The following is a 25,572-nucleotide window of genomic DNA, read 5'->3' on the forward strand; positions in this document are numbered from 1 at the left end:
ATTTATAAAAAAGGCATGCAGTAGAAACTGAATGTGTAAGAGGCAAAGAGTGGAGAGATTTTGTATGAGACAGGTCATTAATTAACCTAACTTTCTTCATTTGAATAGCATCTAGGAGCATCAGAGAGGGGACACCGCCACAGATACGGAAACAATATTTCAAGGTAGAGTGAATTTGAGATTTGTAGAGAGTCAATAGCTGTTCAAAAGAATAGTTATGTCAAGAGAAAAGGAGAAACCCAGTTTTTTTGATGCAGAAGAAGCAATATTTCTGATGTTCTTATGCTAAGAAAGATTAGAAGTCAGGATAATCTCCAATAGAGAGATGTGACCTTGACTAGAAATATGTGCATCAAAGATGAGCATGTTGGCAGCAGACCTTTTTTGCAAGAAATAAGAAGAGACTGAGTTTTAGAAGGACTGAAGTTAAGTTTTCTCCACTCCATTGGAGAACCTAAACCTGCTTCTAGAGGGCAATGTTTCTCCAAATGGAGAGTGGAATGTAATGTGCTATCATTACATTCCACTATAGATAGGATTTCCAGTCAGTGAAAGAGACCAATTTAAGAGTTGATGGTTGATAATTATCCATCAACCAGAAACTCAAACTACTTTCCCATTACTCTGGAAATAGTAGAAGTAAGTGCAATGGTACAATAACTGGAAGGGAGGGAAAGGTCACCATATTCAGGAACTGGCTGGATATAAGCAAATTTCCACCCAAAAGGGGGAACATCAGCTGAATATGAAAGTGTAAAAAGACAATACAAAACAGGAGCAAGCTCAGGAATACTGGTTTTGAAAACAAGTGGAGAAATAATATCAGGACCTGGAGCTTTATTGCCATCACGATTGTTAAGAACCCTTCTAATATCCCTCTGCTGGAAGACCACGAGAGACACTGAGCAAATGTATTTGCTGTGGTAGGCAGTAATTTACGAAGATCAACAATACAAGAAATGGAAGAAAAGCATTAGAAGAATTGGAAGATGGTAATAAATCAGCTTTACCTTTAGCCGAAGGTGCAATTGAACCATAATGTGTAAATATGTCAAAATATAGATACAGATAAGTTGCGATCACATACCAGAAGGCTCAATTATCAATTGGACAAGAAACAAGTTTTTCACTCTGTTTCAAAATCAAATTTGGATTGGTTAATAATTTTTTTTACAGCTGCCAGATTTAGTGAAATGGCTTGTGTCCAAATCTCCAGCTTCATGGTCTGTCATAAAGCTGGAGATCTGGAAACAAGCCAATTGCTACAATCTCATCTTGAACAGCCTTAGCATGTTACTGGAAAACTGAGATTCAGATAAAGGAAAAGATTTTAGTGTGGAATTAGGAATAAAAGATTTCTTCACTACAGGAATAATTTCAGAATATTAAAACAGTAATCCAAACAAGCTTTTCTTGTTTGGAAACAAGTAACAGAAATCACAGATCATTCCCATTTCAGATTCTTGTAATGATAAATGACATGAGACTAAGAATAGTCATGCATGTGAAAGAGAAGAAGCTTGAGACCATTACCAAATTATAATCACAGATACCCAGAGGACCACTAATATTAACTATGTGTATCTTGAAGTTTATTGAATGAGGAAGAGATTAAGACTGGTGGGTGTTTAGGATTATGTGGTATTCTGGTTGGTAAATGAACAAGTTATGCAAGGTCATTGGTAATTTCAAAAAAAAAAAAAATAAATAAATAAAAAATAAAATAAAATAAATTTTCTCTTTATACTTCAAGGATGAGGTAAGAGGAGTTCACAAGATAGAGAGAATATAAAAATATTATACCATATTTAGCAGTTATGCTGGCTTCAACCACAGTCAACTCAAAGAACATGCACTTTTGTATCCTGCACTTGAGACCACTTGGCTAGAGAGGTCTTTGCATCTTCAATGTCTTCATCAGCTGAGTCCACGTAACTAGAAAACGGAAGCCATCTGGCCTTGTGAACATTAAAATTACCAAGAAAAGTTACTCCACTGAGAGGAAAATTAGATTGAAGTAGAGTTTTTCGAAGATAGAAAGTCAAGAGGTTGGGTGATTTATAGAGTTAGGAGAATATAGAAGCAACACATGAATCTGATAAAATGAGAAAGAGAATTTATGCCAGAGTGAATCAAAAACAGGTGATTTCAGATTAGGAAGTCTCTGATAAGGAATATCTGAGGAGCCACATGCACAAGTACAAACTTTGAAGTGTGAAAGTATTTATAGAGAGAACATTTAGGATAAATGATAACCTTGGACTCATTAGTGACTAACATGATACACATTTTCATCAGGATATTGCTACAATATTGCAAAAAGATACTAAGGAAGACTTAGTATCTTATGCTGGTCTACCTTGGTGGACACTGATCATAGAAGTTCCTGTTCATTACAAAAGAAGAAGCAAATAGGGAAAAATATATCATTATTTTTATCCCATTTATTGTAATATTTCAGATTAAAAATTTTTATAAGTGTAACCTATATTCCTCTTGGAATACAAGCATTTATCTTGGATTATATGCAATATCTGACTTCAAATTTGGATTGAGATCAAAATCCACAAGATGTAACATATTTCAGAAGGAAAAAATTTTAAAAAAAAATAAATAAATTTCCCATCCCATGTAATGAATTCTTACTATTTTTTTTATTCTATTAATCACATTCAGCATTCCCTTTTAGCTATGTGTGAAATGGATAACTTTATGTACATCTCTTTATTAGGAATACACATATTTCTTTTTTAAGTTACAAAACCTGTTTAGTTTTAAAATATTTTATTTAAATTTTTGTTAAAAACTAACATCTAATTAGAATTGGCTAAATTTTTTTAGATAATTTTAAGATTTTATTAAAAATTTCATTTTGTAAAAAATTTCTAATATATGTAGCAAGTTTTTATATATATATATATATATATATATATATCTCAGTTTAAATTATTAATCATATGCATTATGAATATATATACATATATATATATATATATTAATACACACACAGGTAACCCTCGTATAACATGGTACCTATACAATGCGGTTTATAAATTGTGGCTACCCTTGTATGACACGGTCGTGATTTCAATATAACGTGATCTACAAATTGTTGTATCGCTTCTTTTCACACACTTTTACCACACGATTTAAAAATCAAACTTTATGTTCGTTAAATTTGTGTCTGCTCGTTATAACAGATGTAGTTGCCAGAACCGAATTTATAAGGGGAAAACACGCAAGTACATACATATATATTTTTTGTGTAGTGCGAATTTTTTACCTTATAAAAAGTTAAATTGTTACGCAAGTAGCTATAAATAGTGAATTTATTCGGGGAATACCCATTGGCAAATAAAAAATTTATTTTTTATAGTAATGGCCACCAAAACTGCAAAAGAAGGGGAAAAAAAAAACCAACATTGAAAAGAAAATTCATTTCTCTCGAAGAAAAAATTAAAATCTTGGATCGGTTGAAAAATGGAGAAAAACAAGTTGTTGCTGTAAGGACTTTGAATTTAAATGAATCAACAATTCATACAATCAAACAAAATGAGCAGAAAATCAGAGATAGTGTTATTGCTGGGTCAACGATAAGTGCAAAGAGTGTTGCTCGTGTACGTGATATTTTAATGGAAAAAAATGGAGAAATCTCTAATGGTTTGGATTGAAGATTACACTCACAAGAAAATGCCTTTGAGTGGAAACCTTATTAAACAAAAATCCCTAAACATTTATTAATATTTAAAAGAACTTGAACAAGATTTTTCAGAAGAAAGCTCTCAACATGAATTTTGTGCCAATAAGGCTGGTTTGAAAATTTTAAAAAGCGATTTTCTTTGCATAATCTTCGGCTCCATGGAGAATCAGCATCAGCAGATGTAGATGCTGCCTGAAAATTCCCAGAACTTTTAAAAATCATTGAAGAAGGTGGATATAATGCAGACCAGGTATTCAATGCAGACGAATTTGGGTTAAACTGGAAAAAAATGCCAAAACACACTTATATATCAAAAAATGAAAAAACAGCTCCTGGATTCAAAGTTTCTAAAGACAGAATTACTCTACTGTTTTGTAATAATGCATCAGGTGATTACATAACAAAACCAATGTTAATTAACCGATCTTTAAATCTTCGTGCTATGAAAGCGATTGACAAGTCCACTCTCCCTGTTTATTGGAGAGCCAACAAAAAGGCATGGCTTACAGCTAGCATATTTGAAAATGTTTTTTTTTTTTTTTTTTTTAACTGTTTTGTGCCTGATATAGAAAGATACACAAAGAAAAAGAATATAGACTTTAAAATTGTACTAATTTTAGATAACGTGCCAGGACACTCAAAAAATTCAACCATCCGAATATTAAAATAATTTATTTGCCGTCTAATACAACGTCACTTATTCAACCCCTTGGTCAATTGATAATTTCAATGGATATTTTCATTGATCAATGGATAATTTCAACATTTAAAGTGCATTATATTCATCAAACATTCGAATTAATTTTGGAAAAAATGGAATATAATCCAAACATGACTGCCTCAAGTGTGGAAAGAGTTTTCAATATTTAATTGTGTAAAAATTATTTCTATATGTGTAAAGGAGTTAAAACCCTCTACAGTGAAAGGTTGCTGGAAAAAAATACAGCCTGGTGTCGTCCTTAATCAAAATTTCGTACCCCCTGTGGATGCTGAACTAAGTCGTATAACAAACCTGGCAAACATTTGCGGTGGCAAGGGATTTTCCGATATGGTTGAAAATGAAATTTGTGAATTAATTAATGAAGAAACAGATTAAATGAGGAGGAACTGGTTCAATTAATAGAGGACAGCAAACCAAATACAAATGGTGAGGAAAGTTCTACTGAAGATTCTGATTGTGCTGAGTCCGTTAAAGAGTTCAGTCTAAAGAAATTAGCAGAAGGATTAAATTTGGCACAAAAGTTAGGAAGTTATTTTATGGATAATGATCCCTCAACAGAGTGCTTGGAAAAACTCAAAAGACAATTGGACAGTTGTTTAGCTCCATATTATGAACTTAATAAAAAATTGCAGCATAGTGGTAAGCAAGGTCTTATTACCGACTTTTTGATAAGAAAACCAGCTGAAGTACCCAGTGAGAATTATACAAATGATGTTGAAGAGATTTCAAATGATAACGACATCCGGCCACTTGTAAATAAAGAATATCTACGAAATATTTTTTCTGAAGACAGTGATGACGATTAAAATATCCATTCTTTAATTTTGAAATTTATACATTATGTGCAATGAAATTTATGTATAATTCCTAATTTTTATAATTTTATGCTATGTATTTGTTAAATAGTTAGTTACATGAATTCTTGAATGAATAAAATATGTTTTTGTTGAATGTCATTGTTTTTATAATTAAAAAAAACACTACAGAACATAACTCTACATTTTGTATGAAACCTGAAACTCATATACCGTGTGATATTGCTGGAACATAACCTCCGCGTTATACAAGGGTTACCTATATATATATATATATATATATATACTGTATATATATTTGCCTATATATATATATATATATATACCTGTGAATGTCCATACCGAGGTAGTGGTTGTGATGATGATGTCATTTGTTTTCTCCATTTCAAAGTCCTGAGATCAAGAACCCAGACATCGCTGGAACTAAATAATAAAAATTAATAAAAAAATATCAATAAGTATGACTGGTTATACACTGTCCTTGAGTAAACATTGTTGGAAAAAATATTTTGTTCAACATACTTCCAGAGTTTTTAAAGTATTAGAATGTCTTGTTTGTTTTTTTTTTGTTAATTGCTGGTAATAATTTATCATATATAATGATTTACTGCATATGATAAAAGTTACTCACAAAGAGATTTAAAATCTTTTCATTTTCACAGTTTGATAATGGACTGCCTGACCATATTATAGTGAAAATTTGATATTGGCAAAAAAGTTTTGGAAAGCTATAGGAATGTTTTCCAATGGGAACAGAGTACTAATGCCAAATTGAAGTACAACTGCCATATCAATGTTATAACGGTTGAGCTGTTGCTTTTTTCTATGTATGATACTAAAAAGCAAAAATAGCAAATGAAACAATTGCAAGATTTTTGTTTTGTTGTTAATTTTGAATATACAGTTAATTTTGTAATTTTCAGTTATATGTATAAATAATCACCAGATAAAGTAAAAAATAAATAGCATACATATACAACAAAAATTATGGTTACTTGAGGACTTCATTTATATAAAAGTCTAATAATTATCCAGTACTACTAACTGATCTGATGGATGAGGTTGGTTTCTACTGTGGGTGTTGATAAAGGTGGGGAAAAAATAAAAATAGAAATAAATGCAAAATTAAAAGAACAAACAATTCTTATTAAATAAGGTTACTAATATTAAATTTCTAACAGGCATAGAAAAGATAAATATCCAAGGTAAGGTGCATGTTTACTTTATACACAATTCAGCTTTTTGGGGCAGGGGACGGGAGAATAAAGGCAAGAAATAGTTCAACAGTGCACTTTATATGCTGAAAGGAATTTTATTGTCTTGCAGAAATAAAAATGTTGTTGGTATTGAATATTGATTCATCAGGTTGATCCCTGGTACCAGAAAAATTTAATCTATCATGTAAACACTTCCACCACCAGCCTGGGTGTTGACACCTGACATGATGGATCCACTGATTCATGTTGCTGCTATGCTTTGTCCTTTGAGCAAGAAACAAGGTGTTTCTTTTAATTGTAGTCTCCAAGGTTCCTCCTATATGCTACTGTAGCATCTGAAAAGGCAAAAGGCCAAAAGGTCTTTGAGCAAGAAACAACTGGAACCAGGATTCATTAGACCAGAAAACCCTTTTCAACTGAAATGTACAGTTGTGAGCGTTCCTGAGCCCACTGTACCAATAGCTGTTCAGTTTTCAAAATAAGTGTGGTCTAACACAGTGGTCTCAAAACTGGCGGCCCGCATCCGGGCCCCGAAGCAATTTTACACTGCCCGCGAATACGTTTCAATTATGTATTTTTTGTAAATACTGTGCTTATAGTTTTAGAGACATAGAGATATGGACTGAGCTTATGTGCACGACTGCTATTGAAGGAAAAAGAGATAGAATGAATAGGTTGGGGCTTTGTCTTTGTCACTATATGCTTGTATACAGTTTTTTTCACGGTTGAAAATTAATAAGTCTAAGAAAAGAACCCTACTGACCGATGAGCATCTATAATCCGTGATGAAGATAGTTTCTAGTAATTTTTCTCCAAGGCTACAAACTTTATCAGAATCGAAACACCATCATGTGTCAATTTGTAGAAAGAAATAAAGAAGTTTATAATTATTTACATACAAACATATGTATTTTTTCTGTATGTGTTGAAGAAAAATTTAATAAATAAAAGAAAGAGAATAGGTCGTCATTATTTATTCTCAAGTTTTGTCCCGCTTGGAAAGTTTTCATAATTTGTTTATTTTTAGTTTAAGTTAAAAGTAAGTTATTTAGTGGTTAATTCAACATATTAGAATTATTTGAAATAAATATCAGTCTGAAAATTTAATATTCAGCTGTCAATACGTTTGAATTACAAAGTGTAACCAACAGAAATTTCTTGCAAGTACCAACCTTTAGATTTCAGATAGAAAATAAATATAAATTTGAATTTTTTCCTTTCGTTATTATTATTATTATTATTGTTGTTTATGTATGTTTTGATAAATATTTAGTAAGTGATTGGGTATCTAAAGAAAATAGAAAAGAAAATTTAACCGAAAGAAAGAGTCTCATAATTTTAGCCAGGGAGAGAAGGAGAGAAATATAAGTTTGAGAAATAAAAAGTAAGTATAGAGAAAAACATTGTAGAAAATACAATTGAACATTATTGAAATAAATTTTCGATTAAACCATGTTCGAGGCAAATTAAATTTTAAAAGTAAAATTTCCAAACTTATTATAAACTTTATAAACTTACACGCAACACACCACACACACGCGTCACACGTAACACCAGGTTATAAAGGGATGGTATCCATACATTAGGGGTAAGTACGGTGCAATATATATATATATATATATCACTCTCATTTTGTTAAAAAAAAAAAAAAAAAATTCCGACCAGTCAGCTGCTTTCAGATCGTGCATTCGGCCCGCATGCAATTTGAGTTTGTGACCATTGGTCTAACATACTGTGCTTCCAAATACATACCTCTGCACACCACTGTTTTACTGTGTTATCATCCAACTGATTATATGACCTGTCTGCCTCTCACATCTGTGAGCTGTCTCTGGTCACAGGAACCATTAGCTGGATATTTTCTGATTGGTTTGGGCCATTCTTGGCACACCTTAGACCAGAGGTACTCAACCTTTTGTTGATGGCAGGCCAAATTTAAAATATTTGGTGTCATTATAGGTAGATTATAGGGGCTTAAAGGGGAACAGGTATCCTGTGTGTTATCAGACACTCAGCCTAAAACACTGATGGATCCAATATCTCTCTATTACAGAAGATTTAGGAGAAGTCCGGTTGGCCTGCCTCCCTAAAATCCACTCATGCACACCTTCTCGATGGTAAGCCCTGTTACGTCACTTAGGTGGCAACGAACGTGTAGAGTGGTTCTCTTCAAGACGCCTGGTCAGCGTGAAGAGGAAAAGACCAAACCCTCCAGCACATGAAAGCACAACGAAACAAATGGCCCTCAGTCCCCAGCAGCTTTCACTCTCCCTCTTACGGCAGCGAGAGGATCAGAGTGGAAGCAGAGGGTGCTAAGAATCTCTGGGTATGACCAGGCTGCCATGCACGGAAACTGAACCTGGCCTGTTATAACGTAAGAACACTCATTGGTGAAGACAGGATATTAGAGCTGGAAAAGGAATTGGAAAATGTGAATTGGAATATCATCGGTTTGGCTGAAACAAGAAGAAATGAATCACTTATAAGTTTATCAAGTGGAAATCTGCTGTACACCAATGGAAACAGTGAAAGGAGTGAAGGTGGAGTTGGGTTTCTGGTCCATAAAGATTTTAAAAACAACATTTTGGAATTCAAAAGTACATCACCAAGAGTGTCAAGACTAATACTCAAGATTTCTAAGAGATACAAGCTAAAGATTATGATTTATGCACCAACATCGAGCCACGATAATGAAGAGGTTGAAGAAATGTATACCGAAATTGAGAGTCTTCTAGATGAGCATAAAACCCACTACACTATTATTATGGGAGACTTCAATGCTAAGGTTGGAAAAAGACAAAACAGCGCAGAAAGGGGAACAACAGGAAATTTTGGAATTGGTGAAAGAAATGAAAGAGGTGAAAGACTTGTGGAATTTGCAGAATCTCAAGGATTGTCAGTAATGAACACTTTTTTCAAGAAAAGGGTGAACAGAAAGTGGACATAGAAGAGTCCAAATGGATTAACTACTAATGAAATCGACTTCATCCTCACTAACAGAAGATATATTGTGAATGATGTTACTGTCCTGAATAAGGTAAATGTTGGAAGTGATCACAGAATGGTAAGATGTACACTTGATATAGATGTAGGAAAGGAAAAAACTGACTCGAGTAAATAATACAAAGGTCTTTGAGATAACAGAAGAGGAGAAAAAGCAACATGTACTGGAACTTAAGAACAAGTATGAGCTTCTGCAGACTGCTGAGGACCAAGATATCGACGAGGAATATTACAACTTTTTGAAAGTGATAAAGCCCAAGAAACCTATAGGGAAAAAGAAATCCAAAGAAGAAAAAATTAGTCAAGAAACACTTGTCATGATGAACCGAAGACGACAAATGAAAAGCAAGAAAAACACTGACATGGAGAAAATTGAGTATACTGAGTTATGCAAAGCCATTAGAAAGAGACTCAGAGAAGACATAAGAAGATTTAACACAAGAAAAGTAGAACAAGCATTAAGAGAAAACAAAGGAATTAAATCAGCAGCCATGAGCAGTAATACAGAAAGACAAATGATACTGAAACTGAAGAATAGTGATGGTGTACTTATAAACAGCAGAGAAGGCATAATTCAAATAGCAGAAGACTACTATAGAGAATTATACAAGGAGCAGGGGAATGATGCCAGCAGTGGGGGAGATGGATTGCAAAGTAGCAACACATACGACATACCCAATATTCTTCCTGATGAGGTAGAACATGCATTGAAGAAAATGAAGAATCAGAAAGCCCCGGGGGAAGATGAAGTTACTGTAGAGTTGTTAAAATTGGGAGGAAGAGATATAACACAAAAACTGGCAAGGCTCTTCACAAAGTGTATTAGAAAAGGTGTGACACCTAAGCAGTGGAATAATGCAATCATAGTTTTGCTGCATAAGAAAGGAGATAAATCAGAAATTGGAAATTATAGACCAATTAGCTTGCTATCCCACATCTACAAGTTGTTCACAAGTGTCATTACTAACAGATTAGAAAGAATACTTGATGAGAATCAACCGAAAGAGCAAGCTGGCTTTAGGACAGGATTCTCAACTATGGATCACCTTCATGTAATATCACAGCTAATGGAGAAAGCAAATGAATATAAAACACCATTATGCCTGGCATTTGTGGATTATGAAAAGGCATTTGACTCCATACAGCATAAGGCAATGTTTTGGGCACTGGAAAGACAAGGCATTGATACCCCATATATTATGATTTTGAAGAAAATATATGAGTGTGCTACCTCCTTTATTAGACTAGACAAAGAGAGTAGGAAATTTAAAATTGAGAAAGGAGTTCGACAAGGAGACACAATATCTCCGAAGCTGTTTACTGCTGCCCTTGAGGAAGCTTTCAGAAGATTAGACTGGTCGCAGAAAGGAGTCAATGTGAACGGAGAGTACCTAAACCATTTACGATTTGCAGATGACATTGTGGTCATTAGCCACGATCCCAACGAATTAGAGGAAAATCTTAATCAGTTATGCACAGCTAGTAAGGATTTTGGACTAAAGATGAATATGGCTAAAACAAAAATAATGATGAACAAGTATGCCACAGAAAGGGAAATAATGATTGAAGGAGCAGTAATTGAAAAGGTGGAGTCATATACTTATCTGGGACAAGTCATTAGCTGTAATAATGATAAATGGCTGGAAGTCAAGAGAAGAATAAATTTTGGATGGATAGCATTCAGGAAATATAGTCACATACTGAAGAGCAATATCCCAGTTTGTCTGAAACGTAAAATAATGAATCAATGTATACTCCCCACCATGACTTATGGAAGTGAAACTTGGGCACTCACCAAAAGAATGGAAGAGAAGCTGAGAACTACACAGCGAAGAATGGAACAAATCATATTGGGAATCAGACTGTTAGATAAGAAGAGAAACACATGGATTAGGCAACAAACTCAAGTAAAGGACATTCTTATCAAAACTAAAGAACTAAAATGGTCTTGGGCAGGACACATAGCTCGAAGACATGATGACAGATGGACTAAGAAAATAACAGAATGGTATCCAAGAGGAGCTAGAAGAAAACCTGGAAGACAAAGGCGGAGATGGATAGATGAAATTCATGAGTTTGTGGGTAGTAAATGGATGGCCAGTGCTCAAAACAGAAGGAACTGGAAAGTTGCTGGAGAGGCCTTCATCCTGCAGTGGATTGAAAATTGGTGATGATGATGATATAGGTAGATTATAAAAATAAAAATAACATTTGAAAAATTATTGTAATGACCCTATTATTTAAAATTTAATTCATATAATTATGGCATTCCTGAAGAATTTAAAAGTTCAATTCTTATCTCTCAGAACTGCTATCCAGTAGTGCCTATTGTATTTGATAACACTACAGTTAAACCTCCATTCCTCTCTACAGAAAGTTAAAAAATTTTCTTTCCATGTACAGAAGAAAGGTAATACCTTTAAGGGAAACCTCTTAAGCAGTCAGGAAATGTTTGAGATGACTTGCCACATGATGAGCCATCATGGGACTATTCTGCTTGATGATTCATCATGCAGGTATCCTGTGAGCTAATCAAAATAGCATGCGTTCCTTGAGAGGACCGGGGTTCAAGCACGTGATTACTAAATATGATAAATATTTGTATTGACAATTTATTGTAAACTTTACTGACTTGGTTGTCGTGCCGGAGTATAAACAGAAAAATTTAAAAAAATTTTTTTTTTTTAAATGGCTCCATGATTCTAGCTTGATATAGTCAAGTGATCAATATAGAATTGCAGCAAAGATGACATGTATTTAAGTTAACTGTGAGTTAAGGCCCATGTGAATGCTATATATGGTTAATGATTATACACATTGTCAAAATGATTAGTTGCAAACTCTTGACTTATATAGCTGTGTGGGAGTATATATATATAGACTGAAAATTGGCAACTAAAGTTTAATGCCACTAAATGAATAAACCTTGTACCCAGGGAAAACAAAAACCCTGGAATAACTTAAAGATTGAGGGGGGGAGAAATAAAGGTGGTTAATGACTTAAAAATTTAAAAACTAAGACAATTAAGTTTCCATCTAGTCGGATAAATCACCACACAATGATTTATTGGAATTAATAGAAGGATGATATTATTCCCTTATAAGTAAAACCTCCTTGAAGCTGAAGGGACCAAAATACATCTGTTTTGATTTAAACAGGTTCAAGGTATGTGTGTACAAGTTAAAGATATGTCGGTGTTAATTAAGAAAAGTTTTTAGTCACTCTTATTATAATCATGCAGAATTTTTGTAATTCTCATTTAAAAATAGATGACATTCGTGAATATGTGATTAACAGACTAATTTAATCAAAGATAACAATTGTGCTATCTGGATGGATATCTTTTTTCAGGAGTCACTAATTGGAATTTTCTTTATTGCTTAAATTTTTTTTGTTATTGTAACTTTTGATTTAAAATTAGTAGTGTAGTTATTATTTGTGATTCTCTGATTAATTTGATGAATCTGTTTGTTACTTGGCCTTTCTAATTGCTTAAGAAACTCCAGGGGACTTCTGCTGCCATTGTATTGTATCAATAAGAATGTTCAAAATTTGTTGCCATTGTATTGTATCAATATGAATGTTTGAAATTTGTCACCATTGTTATAGTATTGATATAGGCAAAACTTAGAGTGTTTTCTATGTAATTTGGTGGCAGTGTAATCAGTATCAGAAGAGGCCTATAAACTATAATTTATAGCAATATAAACATGTTTTAATAATATGGCTTTATCATGATGTACATGATAAAGTAATTTAAATGTAATTTAAAAGAGCGTAGTTTGTACTGCTCTTAAATAAGCAAGATTAGCATAGCATTCTTTTTGATCTCTTAGTTTTGTGTGTTATTTTTAAATTAAAGTTAGACTAAAAATCATGCCTCAGACTAGAGGCATGATTTTAGTCTAGTCAGCAAAGAAAAATGGCTCAAAGTAGCAGAATGCACTGTTGCAGGGGAAAACTTCCAAAAGCAGTTCCCCTATGAATGAATCAGGATTGTGTTATGTGCTGTATGACTTCCTTTCTTAATAGGCATGTCAATTGTAGGCGTACACTCCTTCTTCCGTGTACTATTATATATAAATAGTTATTTATACACAATTTTTTTCACCTACATTAATTTTATCTGGTAACTACAAGTTATCCTGGGGCCTCTGACTGCCTTAACAAAATTCCAGGCAAATTATCTATTTAGCTAGAAAATTTAGTGAGACAATACACATGAAAAATTTAGCATGTTTAATTATAGAAACTGACTTAAATACATACAAAATTTATCACAAGAAAACTTTTCTATATTACAGATGTTCCCCCACTGAGATAGACAATTTCAACAAGTCCGTTCTATATCTCATTCTAAATTGAATTATATATAGTTCTTTACAACATCCAATTTGATTATCCAGCTACCTCGGAGCCTAGTCAAATTTATCAGTTAGGATTTCAGAATGCCTTTCTTCCTTTTTTTTGGATTATTTCCTTGACTAGGAATAATAATACGAAACAGTACTTACAATAACTTTCATTTCACCGAGTTTTTGGACCAGCTCCTTGATCTTCCGGCACTTTCTTTAATAGATTCCACATCAGATTCCTTGTTATCATCCAAGATTCTCCTTGACCAAACTCACTTTAATGTGGCCTATTCATACTAAATTTATCTACTCTCTTTGAACTACTAGTTACATATCTGCACCTAACTACAACTCCCAACCACGACTTCTCTCGACTACTAACTTACTCGCTGCTTCTTGACCAAACTCACTTTAATGTGGCCTATTCATACTAAATTTATCTACTCTCTTTGAACTACTAGTTACATATCTGCACCTAACTACAACTCCCAACCACGACTTCTCTCGACTACTAACTTACTCGCTGCTTCCCAACTTGCTAACTCCGAAAAACTCCGCTTACTTGCCACCGAACCAGTCCTTATTTATCCGAACTTTACCTAAATTTCCCTGAATTTCGACCTGACCTCCCCTCAGTAAGTCGAATGTTCACCGTACTTCTGAGAAATATGGTCTCGCCCTTAGATATTTTCCTAATGACTATTCCTTATCCCACAACTGTTCGTTGCATGTATAATTGTTGTTCACTGAAATTTTCTAATTATACAGCCAAAACATTAAAAAGCCAAAAGCCTTTTTTTTTAAATAAGCTTAAGCTTACAGTGTGTTACCTGTGCTCTTTCTGTGAAGCTACCTCTATCAGTACATGATACAGCCATTGCGCATGTGTTCACTGCAAAGAGCATGAGAAGGTTAAACACAAACTTGGTGTTCTGATGGGATTATATGAGCGCTTGAAGAATAGGTTGATAGGATTGAATCCTGGAAGGATTCAAAAAGGGGGACCTATCAAACATTCAGCCACTGAGCCTAACACTTGAGCCCATGCAACACCAGACTACACAAAAGCATCCTTTGCAGCAGAGATTCTTGGTCCCACAGGAAACAGCTATAGTTGTGGACTTGATTTTCAGGGAAGTGGGAAATACATTGTGCAAAACGGACAGGTGGAATAGGACCAGGTATGTCTGCCAGGGACTAAAGTACAATGTTATAGAGCAGCTATAGCAGCTATAATGGTAGCTTCTCTGGTTATGTTACCCATTTATGGACTAATTCAATGGAAAGGTTCGGGGAAGCACAAGTAGTTGCTCTTGACATCTCAAAGGCTTTCGATCGTGTTTGGCATAAAGGTCTTCTAAACAAGCTTCCATCTATTATGGTTTGCCAACTGTTTTTAGTAATTGGTTATCCAGTTTTCTCTCTGGACACTCACTGAGGGTGATGGTAGATGGCTCTCTGTCTTCTAACTTCTACACTAATGCCGGTGTCCCGCAAGGTTCAGTTCTTTCCCCAACTCTTTTCCTCCAATATATTAATGACCTTCTTCCATTGACTGGAAATCGTATCCATAGTTTTGCCGATGATAGCACATTGCATTCCACTTTCCATTTGGAGAAACTTTGTCCTGCTCAATCAGCATAAATTTCTTGAAAATCTGCTACCAATTCCTTAAATTGCCGATCTTCAGGTAATTCTCCAGTGGGGCAAAGACAACTTAGTTGATTTCAATCCTTCTAAAACTCAGTCTTTTCTTATATCTTGCAAAAAGGATTCTTCTGCTCCTATGCTTATCTTTAGTGACACTCCGATTTCCAGGCAAAATGATATAACTCTTTTGGCACAAGCACATTACAAATATTGCTTCCTCTGCATCTAAAAAACTTGGTTTTCTCTTTTGCTCTAAGCGTTACTTTTCTTCCAAACAGCTGCTCACTCTATATAAATCGCAAATCCGCCCTGCCATGGAATATTGTTCCCACATCTGGGGTAGTGCCCCAAAACCTCTCTCAGGCTTCTTGATTCCATTCAGAAGAGGGCAGTTACGTTAATTAATGATTCATCTCTAACAGAGTCTCTCCACTCGCTCTCTCATAGACGTACTGTTTCTGCTGCATGCCTCTTCTACAGATACTTCCATGGGCACTGTTCTTCTGAATTGGCTTCTATAATTCCCGCTCTCTCTTTCAAAACAGTCCGAACATGTGCCGCCATCATCCATTTAGTGTCCAACTTCAAACTCACAGAACCAACTTTTCATCTTCTTGTTTATTCATTCAACTGTTGTTTTCTGGAACAACCTTCCTTCATACGTATTTTCTGAAAATTACAGTCTACAGAAGTTCAAGTCCAATGTCAACAAATATCTTCTTTCGTCTTCTCAACCACCAACCCAAGCACGGTACTAAGTACAAAGGGTACTAGGAAAGTTTTGCAATATGACGCAACAATGAATCACAGGAAGCTGCTTGTTGCTGCATGTTGAGACATGTTCATACGTGCATAGTAGCCGCCGCGCCAAGTCGATGAGCTCAGTTATTCATTAGTAGTGAGAGTGTAAAGTGCTTGCGATGGCATCGTGGTCACGAAATGAGATAAGGACAGTTTTGCGGTATAATTTCGTGCGTGGTTTAACCATAGACCAGTGCTTAGAAGAAATGACTCTTGCACTAGATGATGATTGTCCACATCGTACAACGATATTCGGGTGGTATAGAGAATTCCAAAGGGGAAATTTCACTCTGGAGGATTCTGAGAGGCCGGGAAGGCCACGAACGTCAGTTACGGAGGAAAACGTTACTGCTGTGAGGAAAATGCTTGACGAAAACAGGCGAGTGACCTACCAACAGATAGAGGATACTTTGGGCCTAAATGCACCAGCAATTCGTTCGATTCTGCAAGATCATTTGCACGTGAAGAAACTTTGTTCTCTCTGGGTGCCGCATCAACTGACTGAAGAGCAGATGACACGACGTGTGACTTGGTGCCGGGAGATGTTAAAAAAGTTTGATAAGGGACAATCTCGGTATGTGAATAACATCGTGACAGGTGACGAGACTTGGCTGTACTATTACGATCTGCCGACCAAGGCTCAAAACAAAGTTTGGGTCTTTGATGATGACGACACACCCGTAATTGTCAGAAAATCCCGATCTGTAAAGAAGAAAATGATAGCTGTATTTTTCAAATCGAGTGGAATTGTGGAACGTGTCGTTTTGGACACGCAGAAGACAGTCACAGCTAAGTGGTATACTGAACAATGCCTGCCTAAAGTCATTGGATCTATGAAGAACCTGCGGCCAAAGTCAAGAATGGACACCTGGTACCTCCATCACGATAATGCTCCAGCTAACCGCACCAAAGCCTGCACCGAATATTTGACCACGACAGGACTGAAACTTCTCGAGCACCTTCCCTGCAGTCCAGACCTTGCTCCCTGCGACTTTGCACTGTTCCCACATGTGAACATGAAGCTAAAAGGGAGGCGGTTTTCCAGTGATGAGGACCTTCTACGGGCTTGGGACAACGAGTGTGCTTTACTCCCTAGTGAAACTTGGAAGAACTGGTTTAAAGATTGGTTTCGGAGGATGGAGAGGTGTATTGAATGTAGAGGAAATTACTTTGAAAAAATTAAATAAACAAAGCTGTATTGCAAAACTTTCCTAGTACCCTTTGTATAGGTTCTAATACCTCTCGTGTTTGAGGTTTACATAAAAAATATATATATATAAACGGAACACATAGATAATACTTGATACTGAAAAATATATATAGCATTATAACTGTGTTGGTATAAAAGTTTAGGGTTATAATTTTGTACTGAAATTTAAATTTTATTGAAATTAAATCGAAACCATGACTCAGACCAGAGCAGCAAAGCAAAAGGCTCAAGCTAATGGGAGTGCTGTGGCTCAGGGGAGAACTGAGGGGGTGACAGTTTCCCTCTGAATCACAGCCTTTTAAAATGCACTGCTTGCATGATGTTCGTGAAGCAATAGTGTACGGGACATGATATTGCCATGGATGTCTTTGTGTGTGACGTAAGGAGTGTAAGGAAATCAGGCGACAACTCAGCGTTCTTATGGGCCTATATGAGATCTTGAAGGACAGGGTGGATGTCCTCGAAGGATCTAAATTGAGGGGCCCATCAAGCTCTCAGCTGCCAACATCAACGCCAGAGCTTGCACTTGGTCATCACGCAACACAGCAGCAACACCCAAGGCAGAATGTGCTGGTCCCACAGGAACTACTAGTTGTTGGTGACTATTGTCAGGGAAACAGGGAACATGCTTTGTAAAAAGGACAGGTGGAACAGGACCAGGGTATGTCTGCCAGGGGGAAAGGGTGATGACGTTGTAGAGCAGATATCATCTTTTAAGGGCACAAAAGGTGATATAGTTGTACACGTTGGCACTAATGATATTAAGAGTAGGAGACCAGCAGAATTACTTAACAAGTACAGGTCACTGTTGAAAAAAAGCCGCAAATTAGGGTTAAATTTGAAAGTGCAATTCTGCCCAGACACGATAGGAGGGAGTATATGATGAGAGTCTTGTCGATCAATTCGGTCCTGGAAAGACTGTGCAAGGCTCAAGGGGTAGAATTTTTTTCAGCCTGGTCTGTACTTGTTAACAGGAGAGACTGCTTCTACAGGGATGGGATACACTTAAATAGAAAATGTGCAAGAATATTTGCTGATGCCATCAAGGCAGTGTTAGGTGGGTTGGAAAACTCCTAGCTTGGGGGTATACAAGGACTAATAGATTAACAGTAGTTAATCTATTAGTCCTTGATTCTTGCACTGCTTCTATTGGAATGAGCAGCAGCCTGCAAAACAAGATGCAGGATATTTCAGAGACTGCTGGGAGTCAATGCGGTACAAGTAAACACATGGGTTGTGTTAGGGTGGATAAGAATAGGAACAGATGCATGTATACTTGCATGTACACCAATGCTAGGAGTTTGGTAAATAAATTTGATGAATTTGAGGTATTGCTCAAAACATCAAAGGCAGATATTGTTGGGATATCAGAGATGTGGTGTCACACAGATATAAGGAATGCAGAACTGGAATTTGGGGAGTACAATGTGCACAGAAAGGATAGGAAGGGAGGCGGGGTTATGCTATTAGTTAAGAAACACATAAAATCTAAAGAAGTGAAGCCACTCGACATCGCTGGACAGTGCAGTGTCGAGTCAGTTTGGTGTGACATAAGCATTGGGAGATCAAAACAAGAGAGTAGGAGTGTGCTATAGGCCTAATGACTCTGATGAGTATAATAGGAAACTGTACAGGGAAATAGAGTGGGCCAGTAAATCAGAGAGTCTTATAATGGGGGATTTTAATTTCCCAGATATGCTGGAATTTGTGGGTTGGTCACTCACACACTAGCAAGGCTTTTGTGGATTTATTGGATGATTGTTTTCTACATCAGCATGTTCGGGAGGCAACAAGAGGGAGTAATACTCTTGATTTGATTATCAGTAGTGATTCTTCATGCAGTAAGAATCTGCAGATAAAGGAACCACTAGGTGGCAGCGATCACAGTGTGCTGAAGTGGGATTTACTCAAAGAGGTAACTACGATCAGGGGCAAAGGGAAGGGTTTTTGCTTTCGTAAAGGCGACTATGATGGTCTGAGACAGTATTTAAATTCTATACAGTGAGACCAACTGATGATGTTACCAACAGCAAATTCAAAATGGGAAGCATTCAAAGAATTGTTTTTGGAAGCTACTAGGTTTTACATACCAACTAAGAAATATTGTATAAGGTTTAGGCCTAAATGGATGTCAGATGAACTAATGAGACATCTAGCAGAGAAGAAAAATGCATGAGCTACATATAAATTAATGGGTGACATGGAAGCCTATGATAGATATAAGCTGGTCTGTAACCAAGTCACAAAGGAGATTAGACAGGCAAAAGCAGATTATGAGAAATCTTTTGCAAAGGATGCAAAAAATCATTCTTCCCTTTCTTGGTGATTCCTTTCTACCTCTCTCTCTCTCTCTCTCTCAGGGTAATAGGGAATTTTTTTTTTTTTTTTTTTTTTTGGCCGGTGCAGCATAAGCCTCAGGCTTCCTTGCACCATATGGCTAATAATAATAATAATAATAAATAAGAAAAACAGAAAAGAGTTCTTTACCTATGTAAACTATAGAAAGAAAGGGATGAATCAAATTGGTGCACTGGATATTGATGGTTCAACAGTTGAGGATCCTGCTCAGGTGGCTAACAAACTAAAACGAGTATTTTGCATCTACATTTACATATGGGGAGTTATTCAGGAAGGGGAATGCCAGAGTTTAATTCAACTCTGGCAGTGAGCTAGATGATTTTGTAATAACTGAGAGGAAAGTGGAGGAGAAATTGTTGAAGATAAAAAGGCACCCGGGGTGGATGGGATCTATCTAGTTATATTAAAGGAGGCAGCAAAGGAAGTAAGCAAACCCTTAGCCATAATTATGAGAGCTTCCTTGGACTCAGGGGAGGTACCCATAGACTGGAGATGTGCAAATGTGACCCCAATTCACAAAGGAGGATCAAAGGCTGACACAAGTAATTATAGACCTGTGAATTAACTTCTGTTCCAGAAAAATTAATGGAGGTACTGGTTAAAGAAGCACTGCAAGATCATCTAGACAAGACTTCAGTTATAGCTCGGACACAGCATGGTTTTGTTAAGGGGAAGTCTTGCCTGACCAATCTGATTGGATACTATGATGCAGTCACAAAAGAACTGGATGCAGGGAATAACTTTGATATTATATATTTGGATCTTAGGAAGGCTTTTGATACTGTTGCACATGGAAGACTGCTGCACAAATTGGAGAAGTGTGGCATTGGAGGCAAATTGCTGCTATGGATAAAGGGATGGTTGAGGGGGAGAAGACAGAGTGGTAATTAATGGACACTGCTCATCGTGGACTAATGTTATTAGTGGAGTCCCTCGGGGTTCAGTGTTGGGTCCATTATTGTTTTCTGTATTTATAAATGATATTGATGATTGTATATCAAGCTTAATGTCCAAGTTTGGATACGATACAAAGGTTGGCAGGGTTGTTAAGGACACTACTGATGCTACGCTGCTGCAACAGGATCTGGAAAGGTTGAGCAGATGGGCTGAGAGGTGGCAAATGAAGTTTAACATTCACAAATGTAAAGTACTACATACGGGAAACAGCAACCCCAGAGCAACGTATCAACTCTGTGGTACTGCACTGACAGTTGTAGAGAATGAAAAGGACCTGGGGGTAATTGTGCTGGCAGATATGAAGTTCTCTGAGCAGTGCAGATGGGCTGCAAGAGTAGCTCATGGTGTCTTGTCAATGATATACAGGAATTTTTCTAGTAGGGATAAGGAGGTAATTATTCCCTTTTATAAAACAATGGTCAAGCCACACCTTGAGTACTGTATACAGGTCTGGAGGCCTCATTTCAAGAAGGATGTAGAGATGCTGGAACGAGTACAGAGAAGGGCAACAAGATTAGTGAATGGAACAAAGGGTTGCTCTTACGAAGAAACGCTTAAGTTTTGCAAATTACAGTGTCTGTAGACTAGCACCTACAAGGTGATCTGATAGAGGTGTATAAAGCCTTGAATGGTTTGAGCATGCTTCAATGCCGATGGGATTCTCCCTCTTGCTCAGAATAATCACCTGAGAGGGCATAAATTCAGATTGAGGAAAGACAGGTAGGATAGATGAGCGGAAATTTGCCTTTAGCCAGCGGGTAGTTGGTCGGTGGAACAGACTTCCTTCCCTTGTTGTGGAAGTTGATAGGCTAAATAAATTTAAGGCCCAGCTGGACATGTATTTCGAACGAACGGAGGGGTGAAATGGAAGTGTTTTTTTTTTTTTTTTTTTTTTTGGTTGATGCTGCATAAGCTTGCTTTCTTGCATCATATGCCTCTACTAATGTGGCAATAAAAAATACATTTAGTTTCATGACTGCTATGGCAAGAAATTTAAAATGATTTCGCATGCCTTGTTATGAATTCTTTACAAATTGTTAATATTTTTTAAATCCACCAATGGGAAAGATTTATTTCTCTAAAGGTATTTTTCCTCCATTGAGTACATACAATCAGACACCTGAAGATGCACAGTATTGTCAGCAGTCATTACCTTCCCTTCTCCCTGCAGTGTACAAAATTGGATTACATGTGCACCCATAATGCAAGTTACAGTTATATGAACTCTCCATGATTTTGAATGCAGTTCTTAGGAAAATGAATAAGAAATATAAAATTTAAAGGTGTTATATACTGTATAACAATACTAAATTTCACATGATACTAGCAATTTTGTTAAAGAATCTGCCTGTAGGATTTCACAAGTTTCCAGACCTAATTCAAACTTCAAATATCACTGTAGACATATTTAGAATAATCCATATTAAAATACATATAAATCCCATATTCTTGATTAGGTACAGCTGTAAATCATGAAGTTTAACTCTCTCAACTCTCCTGGCATTACTGTATAGACAAGTTACTTTTTTTTTTTTTTAAATAGCAAATATCCCAAAATATGGATATTCTCTTTAGAAGGTATGCGCAATTATACATAATAATATATTATGTATGTATAAACTGTATTATTTGTCACGTGCTACATAATAAACAATACAGTGCTTATTTTAATGTACAGCTCATATACATTGAGTTCCACGACTATTATGGCACTGACTTTAAAAACATTGCATTTTGAATAATGCAATATCAAATGAATGAGGATACAATGTATAAGGCAATGATGAGACCACCCTTGGAATGCTGTATTTAGATTGATAGGCTGTGCATAAAAAAAAAAAAAAAAAAACCTAGAAAGGATTTGACAAATGGTAACTACATTGTGAGGAGCACTAATCATTATCCCTTTAAGGAATGACTCAAAAGGTGCAAACTGCAAAACCTGGCAACCAGACTCCTTAGGGGATATTCTGCTTGAAAAGTACAAGGCCTGAAACAGATGAGTAAAATGAATGAGGGAGATATTTTCACTTGTGGAAGATAAAAGAAAAAGGTCACAAATATAAAATCTTGAGTAACGGAAAGCTGTAAATCACAAAGTTTACCTTTGTCAACACTCTTGGCATTACTGTATAGACAAGTTACTTTTTTTTTTTTTTTTTTTTTTTAAATCACACTGATATATCCCTTATAAGTACTTAAAGAAGTGTTTCCCAAGAATGCAAGTGCAACAACGGTTCATACCACTGCCATGCATCTTTCCAATGACTCCCCCTGCCATCAAATTAGCAATTTTCCTGAACCTCCTACATGATATCAGCAAAGACTCTTACATCTCTATTCAAGTGAATTTTGTTTTTCATGGACAGGCAAGGCATATCTGAGAAAAATGTCATTCCCATAACCTTTACAAAGTCCTTAAAGTTTGGAATTAACCCAAAAGATTTCATCATGTAATTCTTACAATCCATCCTATCATGTCAGGAAAGAATTGCAATCTTTTGTCTATCTCATGGTATTTTTCAAGCATGACCGTAGATTTCTCAACCCAAGTCCTCAGTTCATTTTGGCTTTACATCACTAGTCAACACATGGGTCAAACATAATTCCTTTAGTTAACATTTTTTCCACAGAGTACTGACAACTGGCTAGTAACATTAACTCTCCCACTTGGAAACACATTCTGGTTCTCTTCCATCTGTCTTTATTAAGAGGAAATATTCCTAGTTTTGCACAGTTCTCCACTAAGAGTTCATTATTTGGAACCAAATGCCGTCAATGCCTGATCCATTGTAGATCAAATCATTTGGGGGAACATCACTTGGCATAGTGTTGAACCCATCAGTAACTGTTGAGCCACCATGTTTATTACTTTCAGAACATCTGCTAACTTTCTCAGGGACACTCAATCTTGCCTATTAGTACACCGAATTTCTATGTAAGATCACTGCTTCCTAAACCTACCACACATAAATGCCTCATATCCAGGTCAAAGAACTGCAATTTCACTAATTTCAATGAGAACAGCCCAGATCTAGGAGCCTAAGTGTAATTGTCTAAAATATATTACTTTGTCCACATGCTTTTAAACTGGAGAATATATGATCACAAAGGAAATTCTACTTTTAAATACTTTTTCATTCAAGGATAACTTATTCTTATTCCTTTAAACTAGTTACACCACAATAAGTGTGCTTCACTGATAAGTCAGCTGATGACTTACTTTTGAAACTGAAAGTAAAACAAATCCTTCCAATGCAAGTCTACTTATTATTTACGTATGCCTCCGTAGCCGAGTGGCCAGGAGTGGGAGTGCAGTAGCACACGGTCTTTGAGTAGACCGGCGTTCAAGTCCCTGACTGCTAAATACGGTTGATCAGCCAACCCGCACTGGACCAGCGTGGCAGATTATGGTCCATTTCCCTCAGCATAAATTGTTGAGGAGGCTTCCATTCTGCAGTGGGTTGATAATGGCTGCGGGTTAGATATACCCTAATATATACTGGTTATAACAATGTAAAACTTCAAGTTTCATATTTTATATAATTTGTGAAATAACCAATTATTTAATTTAAAAAGGACTCATATTGTGTTGTCCAGTATAAAAAGCTTGATTTAGGCAGTGATCAAAATTGCCTAAAAATTTACCTTTAATTCAGGTTATTTAATGAGGGGAAAAAAAAAAAAGCTGCACACATCAGACACCTACAGCACACCTTAAATTTTAATTACAATGAAGAATGAAAATTTGAACAATAATGAAACTATCCGAATCTTATTTTCTTATCCCTTTTTTTTTATGGTCAAAGAAATATGATATAAGCAAAAAAAAAAGTTATATTCAATAATTTCTAATTGTGACTGAATTTTACCTGGAAGATGGACCTTCTCCACTCTGTCGCTGCAGCCCACCAAAGACAACCATAAGATTTCCTTGGACAGTAGCAGAATGGCCTGCCATGGCAGGGCAACTAGTTGGGGTAATGATCTGGGTCCAGCGATTTGTAATAGTATTATACATATGTAAGTGACTGAAAATGCGCCAAACCTATTATATAATAATAACAATGTTTTAACCAAATTTCACTTTAAACAATAACATAAATAAAATTATGATAGCAATTCAGCTTCCAAAGTATACAAAAATGCACAGTATAAAAAAAAATTTTTTTAAATTTACGCTTATTTAAAAATACTCTCCACAGACATTAATTCATCGGTCCAACTGTCACCAGCCTATTAATGCTGTCCTCATTAAATGTGTAAATAAACAGTCTCCAGTTCAGGTTCTTCAAGCACTTGGAAGCTCCAAGAACTGTATGGTAACTGTTCCACCATGTCATACTTATATTTTTCAAGATTTTAAGTATTAATGCTTCTTGGGGACTTGAGATTGCGAATAATGATGCCCAAAATCAAGAACCCTCTACATTTGTTTCGCACATATGGGTGGACATAAATTTTAATGGAGGAGTGTTGGGATATCTATCACACAGTCCAGATGTGTAGTCTTGCAACTTAGTGTTTTCAAAACTTAAATGAATAATGAAGAGCCATTGGTTGAAATAAAATGAGGTCAACGATGTACCCTCACAAATAGTTCTGTGGCTATCAAAATCATAATGAATATAGAATACAACATATGTATATGTATAATACAGAATGAACAGATTGGTGACAGGGAGATAAAATGATTAATGCTTCTGAAGAGTACTTTGAAATGCACTCAGTTAACTTTCATCTGACTTATCCTTACAAACAAAACAAGAAATAGAATGGGGGGC

The 25,572-nt window shown here is 35.8% G+C and overlaps 1 protein-coding gene across 1 annotated transcript in view; it reads right to left on the minus strand.

Annotated features, from left to right (window-relative positions):
- Window positions 1–25,572, minus strand: part of LOC150085389 (F-box only protein 42-like) — a 160,203-nt gene that overhangs the window by 69,728 nt on the left and 64,903 nt on the right. Inside the window, exons 4-5 of the mRNA XM_090373195.1 lie at window positions 24,661–24,836; window positions 5,563–5,659 (exon numbers count right to left, since the gene is read on the minus strand). Of these exons, the coding sequence (XP_090229321.1) occupies window positions 5,563–5,659; window positions 24,661–24,836 (273 nt within the window). The remainder of the gene's footprint in view (window positions 1–5,562; window positions 5,660–24,660; window positions 24,837–25,572) is intronic.

This window comes from Mastigoproctus giganteus, chromosome 5 (assembly GCF_048544385.1).
Source record: "Mastigoproctus giganteus isolate SK-2022 chromosome 5, ASM4854438v1, whole genome shotgun sequence".
In the NCBI taxonomy this organism is placed as follows: Eukaryota; Metazoa; Arthropoda; class Arachnida; order Uropygi; family Thelyphonidae; genus Mastigoproctus; species Mastigoproctus giganteus.